General features: G+C 40.1%; 1 protein-coding gene and 1 pseudogene across 4 annotated transcripts in view; both read left to right on the forward strand.

Annotated features, from left to right (window-relative positions):
* KIAA1841 (KIAA1841 ortholog) overlaps positions 1-14361 on the forward strand; it is a 75705-nt gene extending 61344 nt beyond the window's left edge. For all 3 annotated transcript variants that reach the window (XM_025354231.1, XM_025354232.1, XM_025354230.1), the window contains exons 21-22: positions 11472-11611; positions 13782-14361. In XM_025354231.1, coding sequence (XP_025210016.1) covers positions 11472-11567 — 96 coding nt within the window. In that variant the 3' untranslated portion in view covers positions 11568-11611; positions 13782-14361. The remainder of the gene's footprint in view (positions 1-11471; positions 11612-13781) is intronic.
* LOC112604795 lies at positions 4377-6517 on the forward strand (annotated as a pseudogene). Its single transcript, XR_003115281.1, has 2 exons — positions 4377-5231; positions 5569-6517. The product of XR_003115281.1 is annotated as a chromobox protein homolog 3 pseudogene (transcript).
* Positions 14362-21664: the final 7303 nt, after the last annotated feature.

A 21664-nucleotide genomic window follows, 5' to 3' on the forward strand; every position in this document is an offset into this window, starting at 1 on the left:
ATATCCATCCAAGTCACTCTCATCACCTCATAGTTTATTTCTGTGCATACCTGACATTATTACTCTGATACTTTCCTTCCTTTATTTGTTGGTTTTGCAATCTGTATCCCATGATAAAATGTGAACACCAGAACAGAGACCTGGTCTTCTTGACTACTGCTATGTCCCCAGTGCCTAGAACAGTGATTGGAGCAGCTGGCACCAAAAACCTTTCCTCTGGAGTTCATGTTTTTGGGTGGTATCTCCAGGATCTGGACTGTCCTCAGCCTGGCATCATCGTAATCTGTATCTGTTGGAGTTGCAGCAGATAGAGGCCTTGTCACAAATACCTTGTCATGGGTTCTCAAGATCAGTCTGTCACCTATAGAAAGTTATACTAGATTAGTTTGATGTAGACATGAGTCCAGGTGAATTCTGCTGAAATCTGGGCAGCTTCAAGTTCTGAGCAGAATAGAAAGTTAAGTAAGCTGACCTGATGGCCACCCTTTTATCTCAACAGTATATTAAACATGAACACTTGGATAATAAGTAACCACTGCAGCATTTTATGGTGAAGATGCTATGGAATTATGAGCATCTCATAAGCTCACCAAAGTGATTAGGTAATTGTTTTCCATCCTTATATTTTCCCACCTTTTCCCACTTTTTTCTTTGTCTAAAAATAAAATTATAAACGGAAAAAAAGAATGAAGAAAAATGAACAGAGCCTCAGAGAAATATGAGACATCATTAAGCTTGCTAACGTACATCTAATGGAAGTTCCAAAAGGAGAGGAGCGAGAGAAAAGAAGAGAAAAAAAATATTTAAATAAATAGGGGCTGAAAACTTTCCAAATCTGATGGAAAACTTTACACATACAAGAAGCTCAACAAACTCTAAGAGGTTAAATGCAAAGATATCCACAAACACACATTATAGTAAAAAATGGTCAAGGACAAAGAGAAAAGCTTGAAGAAGCAAGAGAAAAATCCTTACTTATGGTTGGGCACAGTGGCTCACACCTGTAATCCCAGCACTTTGGGAGGCCGAGGCGGGCAGATCACGAGGTCAGGAGATTGAAACCATCCTAGCTAACATGGTGAAACCCCATCTCTACTAAAACTACAAAAAATTAGCCGGACATGGTGGCATGCGCCTGTAGTCCCAGCTACTCGGGAGGTTTAGGCAGGAGAATTGCTTGAACCCAGGAGGTGGAGGTTGCAGTGAGCCAAGATCACACCACTGCACCCCAGCCTGGGTGACACAGCGAGACTCTGTCTCAAAGGAAAAAAAAGAAAAATCCTTCCTTACAAGAGAACCCCAATAAGATCAACAGCTGACTTCTTATCAGAGGCAGTGGAGAACAGAATGCAGTGGATAACAGCCCAGGCACAGTGGCTCAGGCCAAGAAGGGAGGATTGCCTGAAGCTAAGAGTTCAAGACCAGCCTGGCCAACACAGGGAGACCTCTACAAATAATTGTTTGGGTTTTTTTTGTTTGTTTTTTTTTTTTTTTTTTTTTTTTTGAGATGGAGTTTTGCTCTTTTCACCCAGGCTGGAGTACAGTGGTGTAATTTCAGCTCACTGCAACCTCCACCTCCCAGGTTCAAGTGATTCTCCTGCCTCAGCCTTCCAAGTAACTGGGATTACAGGCCACCACACCCAACTAATATTTTGTATTTCTAGTAGAGATGGAGTTTCGCCATGTTGGTCAGGCTGGTCTCGAACTCCTGACCTCAGGTGATCCATCCGCCTTGGCCTCCCAAAGTGCTGGGATTACAGGCGTGAGCCACCGCACCCGGCCTTACAAATGAATTTTTTAAATAGCCAGACATAGTGGCACACACCTGTAATTCCAGCTACTTGGGAGGCTTAGGTGGGAGGATCACTTGAGCCCAGGAGCTGGAGGCTGCAGTGAGCTATGATCACACCACTGTACTCCAGCATGGGAGACAGAGGGAGATCCTGTCCTAAAATGAAGGAGAAGGAGAAGGCAGTGGGATAACATTCAAAGTGCTCAAAGAAAATCTGAAATCCTACATTCAGCAAAAATTGTCTTTCAAATATGAAGACAAAATGAAGAGATTCCTAGATAAACAAAAATTGAGATAATTCATTGCTATCAGACCCACTGTACAAAAAATACTAAAAGAAAGTTATTTAGGCGGCCAGGCACAGTGACTCACACATATAATCCCAGCACTTTGGGAAGCCGAGGCAGGTGGATCACCTGAGGTCAGGAGTTTGAGACCAGCCTGGCCAACATGGTGAAACTGCATCTCTACTAAAAATACAAAAATTAGCTGGGTGTGGTGGCAGGCACCTGTAATCCCAGCTACTCGGGAGGCTGAGGCAAGAGAATCACTTGAACCTGAGAGGCAGAGGTTGCAGTGAACCGAGATCGTGGCATTGCACTCCAGCCTGGGCAACAACAGTGAAACTCCACCTCAAAAAAAAAAAAAAAAGTTATTGAGGCTGAAACAAGTGACTCTAGATACTAATACACAAAAGCATTAGTAAAGATGGCATGCATATTTATTTTCTTAACTAATTTTAAAAAGCAATTGAATATGTATATAATTTTATTGTTGGGACTATACCAAAGAAATGTGATGTATTTGCCAATAACAGCACAAAAGAGGTGGATGGGAGCAAAGCTATATTGGACTAAGGAAATGACTCCCAGTGATAATACAGGAACAAATGAAGAGAACCAGAAATGAGAAATAAATTTGATACAATAAAAGCTATAAATATATATTTATAGGCCAATGCAACAAAAGCTGTAAGTATATTTTTTTCTCCATTTTCTTCCCTCAGCTTTTTAAAAAGGTATAAAAGTAAAGTAATAATTATAGCAATATATTACTGGGTTTGTAACATATATAGAGATGTATAACAATACCACAAGAGGAAACAGGGAATGGAGCTATATATGAATAATGTTTCTATATCTCTTTGGAATTGTAAATGTGAAGCAGATTCTGATGTTAAGATGTATGTATGGTAAGCCCTGGAGCAACAACTGAGGAAACAATTCAAAAACTATATCGTAAAAAATCATTTAAAAATTAATGTTACATCAGAAAATATTTACTTAATGCAAAAGAAAGGAAAAGAGGAATAAAGAAACAGAAAACATAGGAGGCATGGAGAAAGCAAAAAGTAAACCAGCAAAAGTAAATCCAGCTATATAAATAATAGCATTAAATGTGAATATGTTATCCATCAAAAGGCAGAGAACATCAGACTAGATAAGAAAACAAAATCCCAACTAAACGCAGTATATGGGAGACAGACTTTAAATTCAAGGACACAGATGGATTAAAAGTAAAAGGATAAAAAATTATATAACATGCAAACAGCAACCATAAGCAGGAGTGGTTATACAAAATAGGCTTCAAAAAATTATTAGAAATAAAGAGGGACATTTTATAATAAAAGGGTCACTGCATCAGGAAGATACAACAATTATAACCATATGTGACCAAAAAGCACCAAAATTCATAAAGTATAAACTGCCAGAACTGAAAGGGGAAATAACACAATTCAACAAGAATGGGCTTTCAATAATGGATAGACCAATAAGGCAGAAGATTGACAAGGAAACAGATGACTTGAACAACACTATAAACCAACGAAACCAACAGACATCTATAGACACTCCACTCAACAACAGCAGAATATACATGTTTCTCCAGTGCATATGGAACATTCTCCTGGATAGACCATGTGTTAAGCCATAATACAAGACCCAATACATTTTAAAGGAAAGAAATAATACAAAGTATGTTCTCTAACCACAAAGGAATTAAAAATAATATACGATAACCACAATAGAAATTAGAGGCTGGTGTGGTGGCACACATCAGTAATTGCAGCACTGAGAGGCCAAGTCTGGAGAATCACTTGAGCCCAGCAGTTTGGGACCAGCGTGGGCAACATGATGTGACCCCCATCTCTACAAAAATTTATTTTTAATTAGCTGGGTACAGTGGCACATGCCTGTAGTCCCAGCTACTCGCGAGGTTTAGGTGGGAGAATTGCTTGACTTAGGAGATCAAGGCTGCAGTGAGCCATGTTCAAACCACTGCACTCTAACGTGGGCAAGAGAGCAAGACCCTGTCTCAAAAAAAGAAAGAGAAAGAACAAGGAAATCTGAGAAATCCACAGACATGTGGAAGTTAACATACTACTGAGTAACTAATGGGTGAAGGAAGAAATCACAAGGGAAATTAGGAAATACTTTGAGATAAATGAAAAGAAAGACAACATACCAAAACATATGGGATGTAGCTAAAGCAGTGCCTAGAGAGAAATTTGTAGCTGTAAATGCTTAAATAAACAGGAAGAAATAATGTAGGATAAACAGGTTTAAAGATCTAATATACAGGCTCGAGCTGTAGGCATGCAGGGCCGGAGACGCTGCAGACCCACGACCTGGAGCAGCTCGGAGGTGGTGAATAATAGCTCTTCACGTCTGCAATAAAAAATGGCCTCCAATAAAACTACATTTCAAAAAATAGGAAAAAAACAATAGGAAGAGTAAAAAAGTTGAAGAGGCAGAGCCTGAAGAATTTGTGGTGGAAAAAGTACTAGATCGATGTGTAGTGAATGGGAAAGTGGAGTATTTCCTGAAGTGGAAGGGATTTACAGATGCTGACAATACTTGGGAACCTGAAGAAAATTTAGATTGTCCAGAGTTGATTGAAGCATTTGTTAACTCTCAGAAAGGTGGCAAAGAAAAAGATGGTACAAAAAGAAAATCTTTATCTGATAGTGAATCTGATGACAGCAAATCAAAGAAGAAAAGAGATGCTGCTGACAAACCAAGAGGATTTGCCAGAGGTCTTGATCCTGAAAGAATAATTGGTGCCACAGACAGCAGTGGAGAATTGATGTTTCTTATGAAATGGAAAGATTCAGATGAGGCAGACTTGGTGCTGGCGAAAGAGGCAAATATGAAGTGTCTTCAAATTGTAATTGCTTTTTATGAAGAGAGACTAACTTGGCATTCTTGTCCAGAAGATGAAGCTCAATAATTGTTCACATTGTTTTTTTATATATATTTATGTATATATATATATATATATATATAATTTGGGTCTTGGATTTTGATTTACTAGTGTGATGAAATAACTGCATCCTAATGAAAATCAAGTTTGATATGTTTGTTTTGAAAGTAGCATTGGAAGAGTTGTTGGGGGGTTTTTTGCATCCATAGCACTGGTTACTTTGAACAAATAAATAAAAGCTTTCTGGCCGGGCGCGGTGGCTCAAGCCTGTAATCCCAGCACTTTGGGAGGCCGAGGCGGGTGGATCACGAGGTCAGGAGATCGAGACTATCCTGGCTAACATGGTGAAACCCCGTCTCTACTAAAAATACAAAAAACTAGCCGGGCGTGGTGGTGGGCGCCTGTAGTCTCAGCTACTTGGGAGGCTGAGGTGGGAGAATGGCGTGAACCCGGGAGGCGGAGCTTGCAGTGAGCCGAGACCACGCCACTGCACTCCAGCCTGGGAGACACAGCGAGACTCCGTCTCAAAAAAAAAAAAAAATAAAAATAAAAATAAAAATAAAATAAAATAAAAGCTTTCTGTAGTTGCTTCTTTTATCAGAAAAGAACATTTGATACCATGGTATATTATTTCCTCTTCATTAAAGAACAGCTTTTCTAAATGTTGGGGGAAATGTCCGTAGTCATTACTCAATCAAAACTTGTATTCTTATAAGCCTAAGGACCATTTTAGGTTTTTAACATGTCTTTTTTTGTGTGTGTGTGTATCCATAAAATGCATATGTAAATTTTTCTTTGTTTTTAAGCATTCACCCAAACAAAAAAATCACAGGTAAACCGTTTCTGAGATGCCATTATTCCGAGCAAAATAAGAAATAATCACTTCAAGTTAAATTGAAAATTTTCCTGAAGCCATACATTTCAAGGGAAATAAGTAATTCTAAATAGGACAATTTAAATTGGATAATTTTAAAGTATCTATAATTGCAGTGGTTTATTTGCAAATTTCCTAAAAGGAAAGATTTTATCACTGCCATCGCAGCAGGTTTTCTCATCCAGATGAGGAAACTAGACAAATGCTAGTGTGTTTTAACTAGCTGAACAAAACTAAGTTAAATGAAAATTTAAAAATTTCCCTAGTGAGCCATTCCTTAACAAAATGTTGAAATCCCTGTTGCTACATTGACTAAAAGGTAATGATGAATGGAATATGTAAGACTTGGCTTATATAAACCTAATCAGATGGTTAGAGATGTTGGCAGTTGAGGACCTGCTGCCATAAATGTGTGAACAACCTTTTGTAAGCTGACCTATTGACCTGCATGTTTTTTCTTTACCCCAACTGATTCCTTACATGTAGGCTCAATCTTCAGTTATTTGCTTTACTAGTTCAACAAAAGCCAGGAAGAACAACTTTGTAGTAATCAGAGTGTTATCCAACTGTATATTGTTTACTTGATTGTAAATACTGGTGAACCAGTGGTTAATAAATAGTTTTATATTCCTTTATGCAAAAAAAAAAAAGATCTAATATACAACATGAAGACTATAGTTAGTAATAAAGTATTTTATTAGGGAATTTTGCTAAATGAGTAGCTTATAGCTGTTCCTGCCCACAGAGAGGAAAATGTATAACTATGTAAGGATGATGGATATATATGTTCATTTGTTCCACTATAGTAACCATTTTACTGTATATGTGTATGTTATATCATGTATACCTTAAATATACACAATAAAAAATAAGAACGTTTTTTGGTTTGTTTTTTGTTTGTTTGTTTTTGAGACAGAGTCTCATTCTGTTGCCTAGGCTGGAGTGCAGTGGCGTGATCTCAGCTCACTGCAACCTCCACCTCCCGGACACAAGCAATTCTCATGCCTCAGCCTCCCAAGTAGCTGGGATTATAGGCATGTGCCACCATGCTTGGCTAATTTTTGTATTTTTAGTATAGTTGAGGCTTCACCATGTTACCCAGGCTGGTCTTGAACTCCTGGCCTCAAGTGATCTGCCTGCCTTTGCCTCCATAAGTGCTAAGATTACAGGCATGAGCCACCACGCCCAGCCATGAAGAAAGATTTCAAATCAAGCACTTAACCTTCCACCTTAAGACACTGGAAAAAGAGTAGCAATTAAAAGCACACTAAAAGAAAATAATAAAGATGGAAGCAAATGAACTAGAGAAGAGAAATGCGATAGAGAAAAACAAAACCAAAAGCTAGGTTTTGAAAAGATTTTTTAAATTGGCAAACCTTTTAGTTAAACTAAGGGAGACTCAAATTACTAAAATCAGAAATGAAAGAAGAGATATAAAGAAGATAAACAAGGCTGGGCATGGTGGCTCACGCCTGTAATCCCAGCACTTTGGGAGGCCGAGGTGGGTGGATCACGAGGTCAGGAGATCGAGACCATCCTGGCTAACGTGGTGAAATCCCGTCTCTACTAAAAAATACAAAAAATTAGCTGGGCGTGGTGGCGGGCGCCTGTAGTTCCAGCTTCTTGGGAGGCTGAGCGGGAGAATGGTGTGAACCTGGGAACCAGAGCTTGCAGTGAGCCGAGATTGCACCACAGCACTCCAGCCTGGGCGACAGAGCAAGACTCTGTCTCAAAAAAAAAAAAAAGAAGATAAACAAAAAGGCTTATAAAGGAGTACTATGAACAATTGTGTGCCTTTAGATTAAATGAGCAAATTATTAGAAAGACACAAACTACTGAAACTGACTCAAAAGGAGAGAAAATATGAATAGCTCTATAACAACTAAAGACATTGAATTGTCCAACACTGCCTACAAAGAAAAGCCCAGACATCACTAGACAAAGATATCACAAGAAAAAGAAAACTACAGACCAATATCTCCTATGAATATAGATGCAAAAATCTTCAACATACGCTAGTGCAATCCAGCAACATACAAAAATAATTATACTCCAAGGGAAATTTATTCCAAGAATGGAAAGTTGACTTAATATTTGAAAATCAATTAATGTAATACACTGTATCAATATAATTTTTTTTTAAGTTTCACAATTGGCTGGGTGCGATGGCTCATACCTGTAATCCCAGCACTTTGGGAGGCCGAGGCGGGCAGATCACAAGGTTTGGGAGTTCTAGACCAGCCTGGACAACATGGTGAAACCCCGTCTCTACTAAAAATACAAAAATTAGGCATGGTGGCATATGCCTGTAATCCCTGCTATTCGGGGGGCTGAGGCAGAAGAATTGGCTTGAACTTGGGAAGCGGAGGTTGCAGTGAGCCAAGATCACACCACTACACTCCAGTCTAGGTGACAGAGCAAGACTCTGTCTCAAAAAAAAAAAAAAAAAAAAAAAAAGGTTTCACAATCATCTCAATAGATGCATAAAAAGCAATCGACAAGCCCAATATTTTTTCATGACTAAAAAAAACAGCAACATAGAAGGGAACTTCCTTAACTTGATAAAGGACATCTACAAAACACCCACAGTTAATGTTACACGTAATGGTGAAGAAATGGATACTTTCCCACTAAGATCAGGAACAAGACAATCCCATTCTCAACATTTCTATTCAATATTGTACTGGAGGATCTAGCCAGAGCAGTCGGGCCAAAAAAATGACATAAAATGCATCTAAACTGGAAAAGAAGTAAAACTATCTATTCAGAGATGACCTGATCCTGTATGCAGGAAATTCTATGAAATCACTAAAAAAAATTAGATAATTGAGCTCAGCAGCACTTCAGGATATAGGATCAATATGACAAAATCAACTTATTTCTATACAGTAGCAATGAAAAATCTAAAATTGAAACTAAGAAAACAACTTATAACATCAAAAAATTAAGAGCTTAAGGATAAATTTAACAAATAGAAAACATTCTGAAAACATATTCAAATAAAATATTGTTGAAAGAAATTAAAGGCCTAAATAAATGGAAAGACATCCTATGTTTATGGATCATAAGACTTAATGTTGTTAAGATGGGAATATTCCTCAACTTAATCTACAGATTCACCACAGTCTCTAGCAGAGAGACTTGTAAGAGACTCTCTTCCTTGTAGAAATTAACAAGCTGATTCTAAAATTTATGTGAAAACTCAAGGGACTCAAAACACCCAAAACAATTTTGGAAAACAACAAAGAAGATTTACACTTTCCCATTTCCAATCTTACTACAAAGCTACAATAATCAAGACAGTGCAGTACTGGCATAAGGATAGACATACAGATCAATGGAACAGAATTGGGAGTCCAGAAATAAACCCACATTTCCATGGTCAACCGATTTTCATCAAGGGTGAAAAAGAATAGTCTTTTCTACAAATGGCACTAGGATAGCTAGACAGGCTAATGCAAAATAATGAAGTTGGATCCTTACATCACACCATATGTAAAAATTGACCCAAAATGGATCAAAGGACCTGAACGTAAGAGTCAAAACTGTAAAACTCTTATAAGAAAGCATAGGGGTAAATCTTTGTGACCTTGGATTTGGCAATGGATTCTTAGACACTAAAAGCACAAGCAACAAGCAAAAAAATAAATTGGACACCAAAATTAAAAACTTTTGTGCTTCAAGGAACATCAAGAAAGTGAAAAGATAGCTTACAGAATATGAGAAAATGTTTACAAAGTATGTATCTGATAAGGGAATGTGTATCCAGAATATATAAATAATGCCTACAACTCAACATTTAAAAGAAAAATAACCCAATTTTTAAAATGGTGAAAGACTTGAATAGACATTTTTCCAAAGAAGATATACAAACGGTCAATAAGCGCATGAAAAGTTGCTCAACATCATTGGCCATAAGGGAAATGCAAATCAAAACCACAGTGAGATATCACTTTAACACTCAGTAGAATGGCTATAAGCAAAAAGCTACATAACAACAAATGTTGCCAAGGATGTGGAGAAACTGGAACCCTCTACACTGCTGATGGGAATGTAAAATAATGCAGCCACTTTGGAAAGCCACCTGTCAGTTCTTCAAAAAGTTAAACATATAGAGTTACCATATGACCCAGATATATACGCAAAATAATTGAAAACAGGTACTCAAACCAATACTTGTACGCAAATGCTCATAGCAACACTATTCACAATAGCCAAAATGTGGGAAAAAAACCAAATATCTATTGACTGATAAACGGAGAAAGAAAATGTCGTATACCTGTACAATGGAATATTAATCAGTCACAAAAAGCATGAACCTTGTAAATGTTTTGCTGTGCGAAAGAAGCCAGACACAAAAGATCACACACTGCATGACTCTATTTGTATACAATATCCAGAATGGGTAAATCCATAGCAACAGAAAGCAAATTATAAATTGTTAGGGACTGGCCAGGCGCAGTGGCTCACGCCTGTAATCCCAGCACTTTGGGAGGCCAAGGCGGGTGGATCACTTGAGGTCGGGAGCTCGAGACCAGCCTGGTCAACATGGTGTAACCCTGTCTCTACTAAAAGTACAAAAATTAGCTGGGCATGATGGTGCATTCCTGTAATCCCAGCTACTTGGGAGGCTGAGGCACGAGAATTGCTTGAACCTGGGAGGTGGAGGTTGCAGTGGGCTGAGAACATGTTACTGCACTGTGCTCCAGTCTGGGCAACACAGTGAGACTCTCAAAAAAAAAATTGTTAGGGACTGGAGAGAAGAAAATGTGACTGCATAATGGATGTGTGCGTAACGGATGTGTGGTTTTTGTTTGGGGTAATGAAAATGTTTTGGAGCTTGATGAAGGTGGTGGTTGCACAACATTGTGGATGCACTAAATGTCATTAAATTGTACACTTTTGTTAATTTTCTTATGTGAATTTCACTTTCAATAAAAAATAAAGGCTGGGCATGGTGGCTCACGCCTGTAATCCCAACACTTTGGGAAGCCGAGGAAGGAGGATTGTTTGAGCCCAGGAGTTCAAGACCAGCCTGGGCAACATAGCGAGACCCTATCTCTACAAAAAAATTAATAAAAATTTTAAAAAGGAATGAAGTAGGTTTGTGCTACAACATGGATAAACCTTGAAAACATGCTATGTGAAAGAAGACAACCACAAAACGTCACATATGATTCCACTTTTATAAAATGTCCAGAATGGGGAAATATATAGAGACAGTCAAGATTAGTGGTTGCTCAGGGAAAGAGAAGAATGATATGGGCACTTGGGATGATAGCTAAAGGTTATAGAGTTTCTCTTTGAGGTGATGAAAATGTTCAAAACTGATTATGGTAATGGTTGCATAACTGAGAGTATACTTAAAACCACTGGATTGTACCATTTAAATGGGTGAATTGTATGATATGTGGATTATATTGCCAGAAAACTGTTTCAAAAAAGCCAATATTGCATTAAATTGCATTTGGGTAATAGAAATATAACCCGTAATCTCACCAATTTATCCTTTTGTTACATCATTTTGTTTAATCTCTTCTTGTGTTTGCCCATGTATGTATATCCATCATGCACAGGGCAGTGTTATTATCTGCTTTTTTACAGACAGACAAACTGAGACCCAGAGATGGCACTGTGTCTAAGAGCAACAGAAAAAGTGGTTTGAGCAGTGCGCTCTTGATGACAGTGTTGCTGTGTTAAACGAATTAATACATGAAAGGACTTGGAATACTGCCTGACATATAGTAAGTGCTCAAAAATGTTAGCTATTACTAGTAGACCACATGAAGGACTTTTAGAAATAGCTGTATTGTGCTTATTCCCATTTTTGGCTTGGCTCACGTTATTCCCCCACCTAGAAGGTTGTCTTTTGTTTGCTGCCTATTGAAATTGTTCCCTTGTTCAAGGCCCTGCTCAAATCTCACCTCCTTCATGAAGCTGCTGACCTCTTCTTTCTGTGTGGTATTGTGCTCACAACATTGACACACTCTAGCAGTCTAATGTTCTCATTGTCTTCTTGTTATTGGTCTTGACTCTGTGACCAGCTCTTCTGCTCTATTAGAAATATTTTGTTGGCCGGGTGCAGTGGCTCATGCCTGTAGTCCCAGCACTGCGAGGCCAAGGTGGGCAGATCAGGAGGTCAGGGGATTGAGACCATCCTGGCCAACATGGTGAAACCCCTATCTCTACTAAAAATACAAAAATTAGCTGGTGGCGTGGTGGCACATGCCTGTAGTCCCAGCTACTTGGGAGGCTGAGGCAGGAGAATAGCTTCAACCCAGGAGGTGGAGGCTGCAGTGAGCCAAAATCGCGCCACTGCACTCCAGCCTGGCAACAGAGTGAGACTCAAAAATAAATATTTTTTTGGCTGGGAGTGGTGGCTCACGCCTGTAATCCCAGCACTTTGGGAGGCCGAGGAGGTGGGCAGATCACCTGAGGTCAGGAGTTCAAGACCAGCCTGGCCAACATAGTGAAACTCCGTCTCTACTAAAAATACAAAAATTAGCTAGATGTGGTGGCACACACCTGTAATCACCTGAGGTCAGGAGTTCGAGACCAGCCTGGCCAACATGGTGAAACCACATCTCTACCTAAACTACAAATATTCACTGGGCACGGTGGCGCATGCCTGTAGTCCCAGCTACTCGGGAGACTAAGGCAGGAGAATCACTTGAACCTGGGAGGTAGAGGTTGCAGTGAACCAAGATCGCACCACTGCACTCCAGCCTGGGCAACAGAGCAAGACTGCATCTGGAAAAAAAAAAAAAAAAAAGAATCTAAACAAATCAATATAAGTGGATGGCGGCCAGGCACAGTGGCTCACACCTGTAATCCCAGCACTTTGGGAGGCGGAGGTGGGTGTACCACAAGTCAGGGATTCAAGACTAGCCTGACTAACATGGTGAAACCCTGTCTCTACTAAAAATACAAAAATTAACTGGGCATGGTGGGATGCACCTGTAATCCCAGCTACTCAGGAGGCTGAAGCGGGAGAATCACTGTAGGCAGAGGTTGCAGTGAGCTGAGATGGCGCCACTGCACTCCAGCCTGGGCGACAGAGCGAGACTATGTCTCAAAAAAAAAAAAAAAGGTGATAGCAAGCAAATTGATTCAACCTCTTAAAGAATAATGAGGCTAGGCCAGGCGTGGGGGCTCATACCTGTAATCCCAGCACTTTGGGAGGCCAAGGTGGGTGGATCATGAGATCAGGAGTTCAAGACCAGCCTGGCCGAGATGGTGAAACCCCATCCCTACTAAAAATACAAAAAAATTAGCCAGGCGTGGTGGCAGGTGCCTGTAATCCCAGCTACTCGGGAGGCTGAGGCAGAGAATTGCTTGAACTCGGGAGGCAGAGGTTGCAGTGAGCCAAGATCGCGTCACTGCACTCCAGCCTGTGCAATAGAATGAGACTGTCTCAAAAACAGTAACAACAACAACAACAATAATAATAATGAGGCTCACACCTGTAATCCCAGCACTTTGGGAGACCAAGGTAGGAAGATTGCTTGAGAATGTGAGACAAGCCTAGGAAACATAGTGAGACCCCATTTCTACAAAAAAAAAAAAAAAAAAAAAATAGTGAGGCATGATGGTGCATGCCTGTAGTCCCAGCTACTCAGGAGGCTGAGGTGGGAGGCTCACTTAAGCCCAAGAGGTCAAGGCTGTAGTGAGCGATAATCATGCCACTGTACGCCAGTCTCCAGTCTGGACAACAGAACGAGACCCTGTCTGAATAATAATAATAATAATAATTATAATGAAATGTTTCTCCTTTTAGTAAATATTTTTAACTTGGCAAAACGACATCTTCTAAACATGTAAATTAAGGTGTAGAGTACATAGCCTGCTAAACTGTACACTTTTACCGTAGTTATCTGAATAAGTTATCTGAATAACTTTTTTCGTCCTATCCAGGTGAGGCAGAGACACAGAGATATGGAAGAACATTGGACAGATTTACATCAATATATTAATTAGGTGATTTCAGAGATGGAGCAGGAGAGGAAGACTTATAGATGCTTTTTCTTTTTCTTTTTGCTTGCTCATATTTTCTTTTTAATTATTATTCAGTATTTCAAGTAGACAGAAAAGTACAAAGGATAATACAACAAATATCCAGGTACCCACCACCCATCATTTTTACATAATAGCATTTGATGTTTTGAAATGAGACATAAAACATTACAAATACCCTATCACCGAGGATCCTGCATCCTCCTCTTCTTTTCCCAGAAGTGAACATGTCTCTGAATTTGATGCTTATTATGCCTATGCATGTTGTTATACTTTTACTACATATTTTATGTAGCTACAGCATAATATGTTATGTACACTTTATATAATAACCTCATACTATTCATATCCTTATGCAATTTTTTAGACTCTATTTGTTTGAGAATTATATATTTTGATTCAGGTAGCTTAAGTTTATTTTAGCTACTCAATAGTAATCTATTCTATTAATCTACTAAAATATATTTCATGTCTACGGACATTGAGGTTATTTTCAGTTTTTTCTTTAATGTTGTAGCAAAACTTTCGCTCATTTTTCTTGTGCCTACATTCGTATGCACATTGTCAACTTGACTAAACATTTGCAAAAAGTTTTCTCCAGAGGTGTACCAGCTTAGGCTCGCAAGCAGCATATGAAAGCCCCAGTTGTTGTTTCCTCGGCAACAGTTGGGGTTATATCAGTCAGAATAACTAAATTATGCTGTAGTAACACAATCACAGAAATCTCAGTGTCTTAATTCAACGGTCTATTTCTTCTTCATGAAGTTCTGTTATCATAGTCACTCAGGGACCGGGGTTGACAGAACTTCCATCCTGACACTTGCTTCTATGAAGTAGGGGGAAAAAACTGACTAAAGGGCTCAAATTTGGCTCTTCCCAATTTCTGCACACAAGTGACCATATCAATTCTGCTGACAATTAATTGGCTAACACTTGTTTTAACAAGTCTTGTGACCACATCTAACTTCAAAGAGTTCCCACTCCTACCTTTAGGATCTGAATGTCTGTGAATGATGACTGCAGGTACTGATAAACTATACTTTTTCTAGTGCAGTGAGTATGAAATAGTCTCTTTATTTTTATTTATATATCCTGATTATTAATGAGGTTGAACATACATTCGTAAGTTTGTTGGTCACTTATGTTTTCTCTTTTGAAAATTACCTGTTTATATCCTTTGCCCATGGTCTTAGTCCATTTATGCTGCTATAACAGAATACCCCAGAGTGGATAACTTATAAAGAACAGAAATGTATTTCTCACAGCTCTGGAGGCTGGGAAGTCTAAGCTCAAGTAACTGGCATTTGGTCTGGTGAGGGCCTTCTTGTGTGTCCTCACAGGGCAAAAGGTGGAAAGGCAAGCTAGGTAAATGCTGCATGGAGCCCTTTTCTTTTCTTTTCTTTTCTTTTCTTTTTCCTTTCTTCCCTCCTTCCTTCCTTTCTTTTTTCTTTCTTTTCTTTCTCTTTTCTTTTCTTTTCCTTCCTTCCTTCCTTCCTTTCTTTTTTCTTTTCTTTCTCTTTTCTTTTCCTTCCTTCCTTCCTTCCTTTCTTTCTCTTTCTTTCCCTTCCTTCCTTCCTTTTCTTCTTTCCTCTCTCTTTCCCTTTCCTTTTCCTTCCTTTCCCTTTCCTTTCCTTTTTCCTTTCCCTTTCCTTTTCCTTTTCTTTTGTTTTTGACAGAGTCTTACTCTGTCACCCAGGCTGGAGTACAGTAATGTGATCATGGCTCACTGCAGCCTTGATCTTCCCTGGCTCAGGTGATCCTCCCACCTCAGCCTCCCAAATAGCTGGGACTACAGATGCACACCACCACATTCAGCTGATTTTTGTATATATATATATATATTTTTTTTGTAGAGACAAGGTTTTGCAATGTTGTCCAGGCTGGTCTCAAATGCATGGGCTCAAGTGATCAGCTCACCTCAGTCACTCAAAGTATTGGGATTACAGGTGTGAACCACCATGGCTACCCCTTTTGCCCATTTTTATGTTGGATTTTTAGTGTTTTCTCATCAATTTCTAAGGGTTCTTTATTTAGTAGGGGTACTAGCTTTTTGCCTGATACGAATAACAAATAATTTCCTGTTTTTCTTTTTTTTTTTTGAGACAGAGTCTTGCTCTGTCACCCAGGCTGGAGTACAGCGGCGCAATCTCGGCTCACTGCAAGCTCCACCTCCTGGGTTCACGCCATTCTCCTGCCTCAGCTTCCCGAGTAGCTGGGACTACAGGCGCCCGCTAGAACGCCCGGCTAATTTTTTTTGTATTTTTAGTAGAGACGGGGTTTCACCATGCTAGCCAGGATAGTCTAGATCTCCTGACCTTGTGATCTGCCCGTCTTGGCCTCCCAAAGTGCTGGGATTACAGGCGTGAGCCACAGCGCCCGACCAATTTCCTGTTTTTCATTTGCATTTTTTTCCTTGGTGAATTATGTCTTTTGGCCATTCTGAAAGGTTTTTAAAATTTTTTAGCTACTCAAATTTACCAATCTAATCTTTCACGACTTTACATTTGAGTCACATTTAGAAAGACCTTTCACACTTAAAGCCTATAAAGAAATTCGTATTTTCTTCTAAAACTTGCATGGTTTTATTTTCCCATGTAAATATCTGATCCACTTGAAAGTTTTCACATGGTATAATGTGTGATATAGGCATCCAACTTTTTTTTTCTTTCTGATGGCTGTGCAATTTCCAGTGTCCATAAACACGCTTATTGAATACAATTTTTCCACTAGTTTGAAATACTGCATTTATTACATACTAAATTCTGGTTTAAGGTAATGCTAACTGCAAAAAATGGTTCCAACACAATAGAAGTTTATTTCGCATTTGAATAAAATGCAAATATGTGTTCCTGATTGGCAGGCAGCTTTCTCGATTGGTAATTCAAGGCTCTTCTCATGTTCTGGTTCCAGTCTCTTTAAAACATGGCTTCCATGGTGTGGTGGTGTTTTGTCTCAAGTCAGAGGACAGAGAGAGAGAGAGCAGGGTATTGCTTGTGAGGCACTTTTGTGGGACAGGCTGGTAGTGGCATATATCATTTTTGCTCACATTCAGTTGCCTGAATTCACTCACGTGGCCACACCTATCTACTATTTCTCCATTAAGGAACCTTTTCTTTATTTTCTTTATTTTTTGAGACAGAGAGTCTCACTGTGTTACCCAGGCTGAAGTACAGTGGGGTGATCTAGGCTTACTACAACCTCTGCCTCTTAGGCTCAAAAGCAGTCCTACCACCTCAGCCTCCCCAGTAGCTGGGTCCACAGGCATGTGCTACCACACCCTGCTAATTTTTGCATTTTTTGTAGAGATGGGGTTTTGCCATGTTGCCGAGGCTGGTCTCGAATTCCTGAGCTCCAGCAATCCACCCACCTCAGCCTCCCAAAGTGCTGGGATTACAGGCATGAGTCACTGCACCCAACCAAGGAGGCTTTTAATTTCTAATTAGTATTCCGTATTGTTTTTTCTTTTCATTAATCAATCTTGTCCAAGGCTGATATATTTTAAGGTTTTTCAAAAAACCAACTTTTTAAAAAAGTCCCATTAAGGCCAGGCGTGGTGGCTCACACCTGTAACCTCAGCACTTTGGGAGGCTGAGGTGGGTGGATCACCTGAGGTCAGGAGTTCAAGACCAGCTCGGATAACATGGTGAAACCCCATCTCTACTAAAAATACAAAAATTAGCTGGGTGTGGTGGTGGGTGCCTATAATCCTAGCTACTCTGGAGACTGAGGCAAGAGAATCATTTGAACCGGGAGGCATAGGTTGCAGTGAGCCAAGATCATGCCATTGCACTCCAACCTGGGCAACAATGGCGAAACTCCATCTCAAAAAAAAAAAAAAAAAAGGCCGGGCGCGGTGGCTGCAATCCCAGGACTTGGAAGGCGGGCGGATCATGAGGTGAGGAGATCGAGGCCATCCTGGCTAACACGGTGAAACCCTGTCTCTACTAAAAATACGGAAAATTAGCCAGGCGTGGTGGCGCGTGCCTGTAGTCCCAGCTACTCCAGAGGCTGAGGCAGGAGAATGGCAGGAACCCGGGAGGCGGAGCTTGCAGTGAGCCAAGATCGCGCCACTGCACGAGGCTCCATTCCAAAAAAAAAAAACATATTTTTCTCATTACTGGCTCATGGCACTTCCTTAAATTGAGTCCACAGGGCAGTTTTTTTTGTTTGTTTGTTCTTTTTGTTTGTTTGTTTTTGAGACGGAGTCTCGCTCTGTCGCCCAGGCTGGAGTGCCGTGGCGCGATGTCGGCTCACTGCAAGCTCGCCTCCCGGGTTCACGCCATTCTCCTGCCTCAGCCTACCGAGTAGCTGGGACTACAGGCACCCGACACCACGCCCGGCTAATTTTTTGTATTTTTAGTAGAGACGGGGTTTCACCAATTCGCTCGCCTCGGCCTCCCAAAGTGCTGGGATTACAGGCGTGAGCCACCGTGCCCAGCCTGGAGGGCAATTTTTTTTTTTTTTTTTTTTTTTTGCGATGAACTCTCCCTCTGTAGCCCAGGCTGGAGTGCAGTGGCGCGATCTCGGCTCCTGCAAGCTCCGCCTCCCGGGTTCCTGCCATTCTCCTGCTTCAGCCTATAGAGTGGCTGGGACTACAGGCACCCGACACCACGCCCGGCTAATTTTTTGTATTTTTAGTAGAGACGGGGTTTCACCGTGTTAGCCAGGATGGTCTCGATCTCCGGACCTCGTGATCCACCCGCCTCGGCCTCCCAAAGTGCTGGGATTACAGGCGTGAGCCACCGTGCCGGCCTACAAATACCTTTTATTCTGGAACTAGATCAGTTGATTATAAAGTTCATAGGAAAAAAATAAATATGAAAGAAGAGCTAGGAAAATCTTGTAAAAGAAAATTCAATTTAGTTCAGAGAGACAGACTAGTCCTACAAGATACAAGAGTATACTATAAAGCCTCTGCAGTAAAAACTGAGTGTGTTGGCAAATCACTGTAACATAATAGAAAGTCTAGAAATAGGCTCAAGAAAATAAAGAAGTTTAATATATAGCAAAAGCGGCATCTCAAATCACTAGATAGCTTTTTAATAAATATCACTGGGACAACTGAATATTTTGAAAAATACAGATTTGGATTATACCTGGCACCATATACAAGGATAAAATCCAAATGAGAGCTATATGTAAAGAATTAATTCATGTAAGTAATAGAAGAAAATATGGATGAGTTACTTTATAAGCAAGGAGTAGGAGAAAGAAATAAGAGGAAAGATTGATAATCTTAACTACTTAAAAAAGAAAACTTCATGGCAAAAAGAAGTCAGAAAAGATGACAAACTGGGAGAAAATACTGCAAGGCTAATATACAAGTTCTTTAAAAATCAGGATGAAAAGGCTGGGTGTGGTGGCTCACACCTGTAATCCCAGCACTTTGGGAGGCCGAGGCTGGTGGATCACGAGGTCAGGAGTTCAAGACCAGCATGACCAATATGGTGAAACCTCGTCTCTACTAAAGAACACAAAAATTAGCTGGGTGTGGTGGCATGCACCTGTAATCCCAGCTACTCAGGAGGCTAAGGCAGGAGAATCACTTGAACCCGGGAGGCGGAGGTTGCAGTGAGCCAAGATTGCACCACTGCACTCCAGCCTGGGTGACAGACTGAGACTCTGTCTAAAAAAAAAAAAAAAAAAATCAGGATGAAAAAGACAAAAAGATACAAACCTATTATGAAAAAAAAAAAAGATATGAACAGACTGTCCACAGAAAAAGACATATGAATGGCCCTTAAATGAAATGCTCAACATGTTCATTATGAGGGAAATGCAAATTTAAAATATGCTGAAATACTAATTCCTATCTATCATGTTGGCAAAAATGTAAAAGTACAAAATGGTACTACTCCAAGGAGAGGAATTTGGCAATGTCTAGCAAATGCTCATATATATTTATCTTTTGGTCCAGTAATGCCACTTCTAGGAATTTACTATGAAGATACATCTTGACGAATATAGAACAATAGGAGCATAAGATTACTCATTGTAGAATTATTTATACACAATAGCAATAATGTGGAAACAACTCAAATGTCCATTAGCAAGAGACTGGGTTGAATAATAGGACATCAGCACAAAAAAACAAGGACAGGCTTTGCGCAGTGGCTCACTCCTGTCATCCCAGCGCTTTGGGAGACTGAGGTGGGAGGACAGCTTGAGTCCAGGAGTTCAAGACCAGCCTAGGCAACATAGTGAGACGTCATCTCTACAAAAAATAAAATTACCCGGGTATGGTGGCAAGCCTTATGGTCCCAGCTACTCGGGAGGCTGAAGTGGGAGGACTGCTTGAGCCCAGGAGGTCGAGACTGTAGTGAGATAAGATCATGCCACTCAACCTCGGTGACAAAATGAGACCCTGTCTCAAAAAAAAAAAAAAAAAAAAAGGACAGTGACGATTTCTGTGAATTGAAATGGAAAGAAAACTATATAGAGCAAGATACTTTCGTTCAAGAAATACAAACAAGAATCTAATAGATTCTCTTTAACAGTACAGTTTATTTACTATTTTAATTAACAATATGTCCACATTAGTCCAAAAACAAATATATGTATTTATTTTTGCAAAAAGAAACAGAGATGTGGCTGGGCATGATGGTTCACGCCTGTAATCCCAGCATTTTTGGGAGTCTGAGGCAGGCGAATCACAAGGTCAGGAGTTCGAGACCAGCCTGGCCAATGTGGTGAAACCCCATCTCTACTAACAATACAAAAAATTAGCTAGGTGTAGTGGTGGGCGACTGTAATCCCAACTACTCAGGAGGTTGAGGCAGGAGAATCGCTTGAACCTGGGAGGCGGAGGTTGCAGTGAGCTGAGATCACGCCACTGCACTGCAGCCCAGGCGACAGAGTGAGACTGCATCTTAAAAAAAAAAAAAGAAAGAAACAGAGATGTACCAAAAATAGTGAAATAGGTTATCTCTGGGGGACAGAGGAAGGAATAGGTGGAAGGGATAGAGCTGAGGAAGCTAGACTTTTCTAAGCATAACTTTTTACATAGTTCTGACTTAAAAAATTTTTAACTTTGAAATTATAGATTCAAACCAGGTGTGGTGGCTCATGCCTGTAATCCCAGCACCTTGAGATGCCGAGGTGGGCAGATAGCTTGAACTCAGGAGTTCAAGACCAGACTAGGCAACATGGCAAAATTCTGTCTCTACAAAAAATACAAAAATTAGCCAGGCGTGTTGTGTGCCTGTAGTCTCAGCTACTTGGGGGGCTGAGGCGGGAGGATCCCTTCAAACAGGGAGGTCGAGGCTGCAATGAGCAGAGATCATACCACTGCACTCCAGGCTGGGCAACAGAGACCCTGTCTCAAAACAAACAAAAACAAAAAAATGTGACTTGCAAAATAAGGCATTGGAGTTACTGCTCTCTTAATATGAATGCTTTGAATTGTGTCTCTGCTTGTCACCCTTGACCTTTTTTACACCCTGGGGCAATGTGCCATTGTTAGACAAGGAGGAGGACATATATACCTTCCTTTTGGAAAAAGGATGACTGTAAAAGCAGAAATAAGAAAAGAGAAGCTGTGCCTACAACACTTAACATGCTTTTAGGCAAGTCAATTTTAGGGAAGAGTTTATATGAAACTGAAGATCTGCGAATTGATCCCTTAAGAAGAAAGTCTGTGTACGCTTTGAAGGCCACTGGTATACACATGCCTTTTTGCCTACTCCTTTTAATTCTTACAACCTACTCTAATTGCGCCTCTGTCTCCACAACTATGTCGAACATACTTTTACAAAGGCCATCAATGACATGCACATTGCTAAACA

Source organism: Theropithecus gelada, chromosome 13, assembly GCF_003255815.1.
Source record: "Theropithecus gelada isolate Dixy chromosome 13, Tgel_1.0, whole genome shotgun sequence".
Taxonomy (NCBI): domain Eukaryota; kingdom Metazoa; phylum Chordata; class Mammalia; order Primates; family Cercopithecidae; genus Theropithecus; species Theropithecus gelada.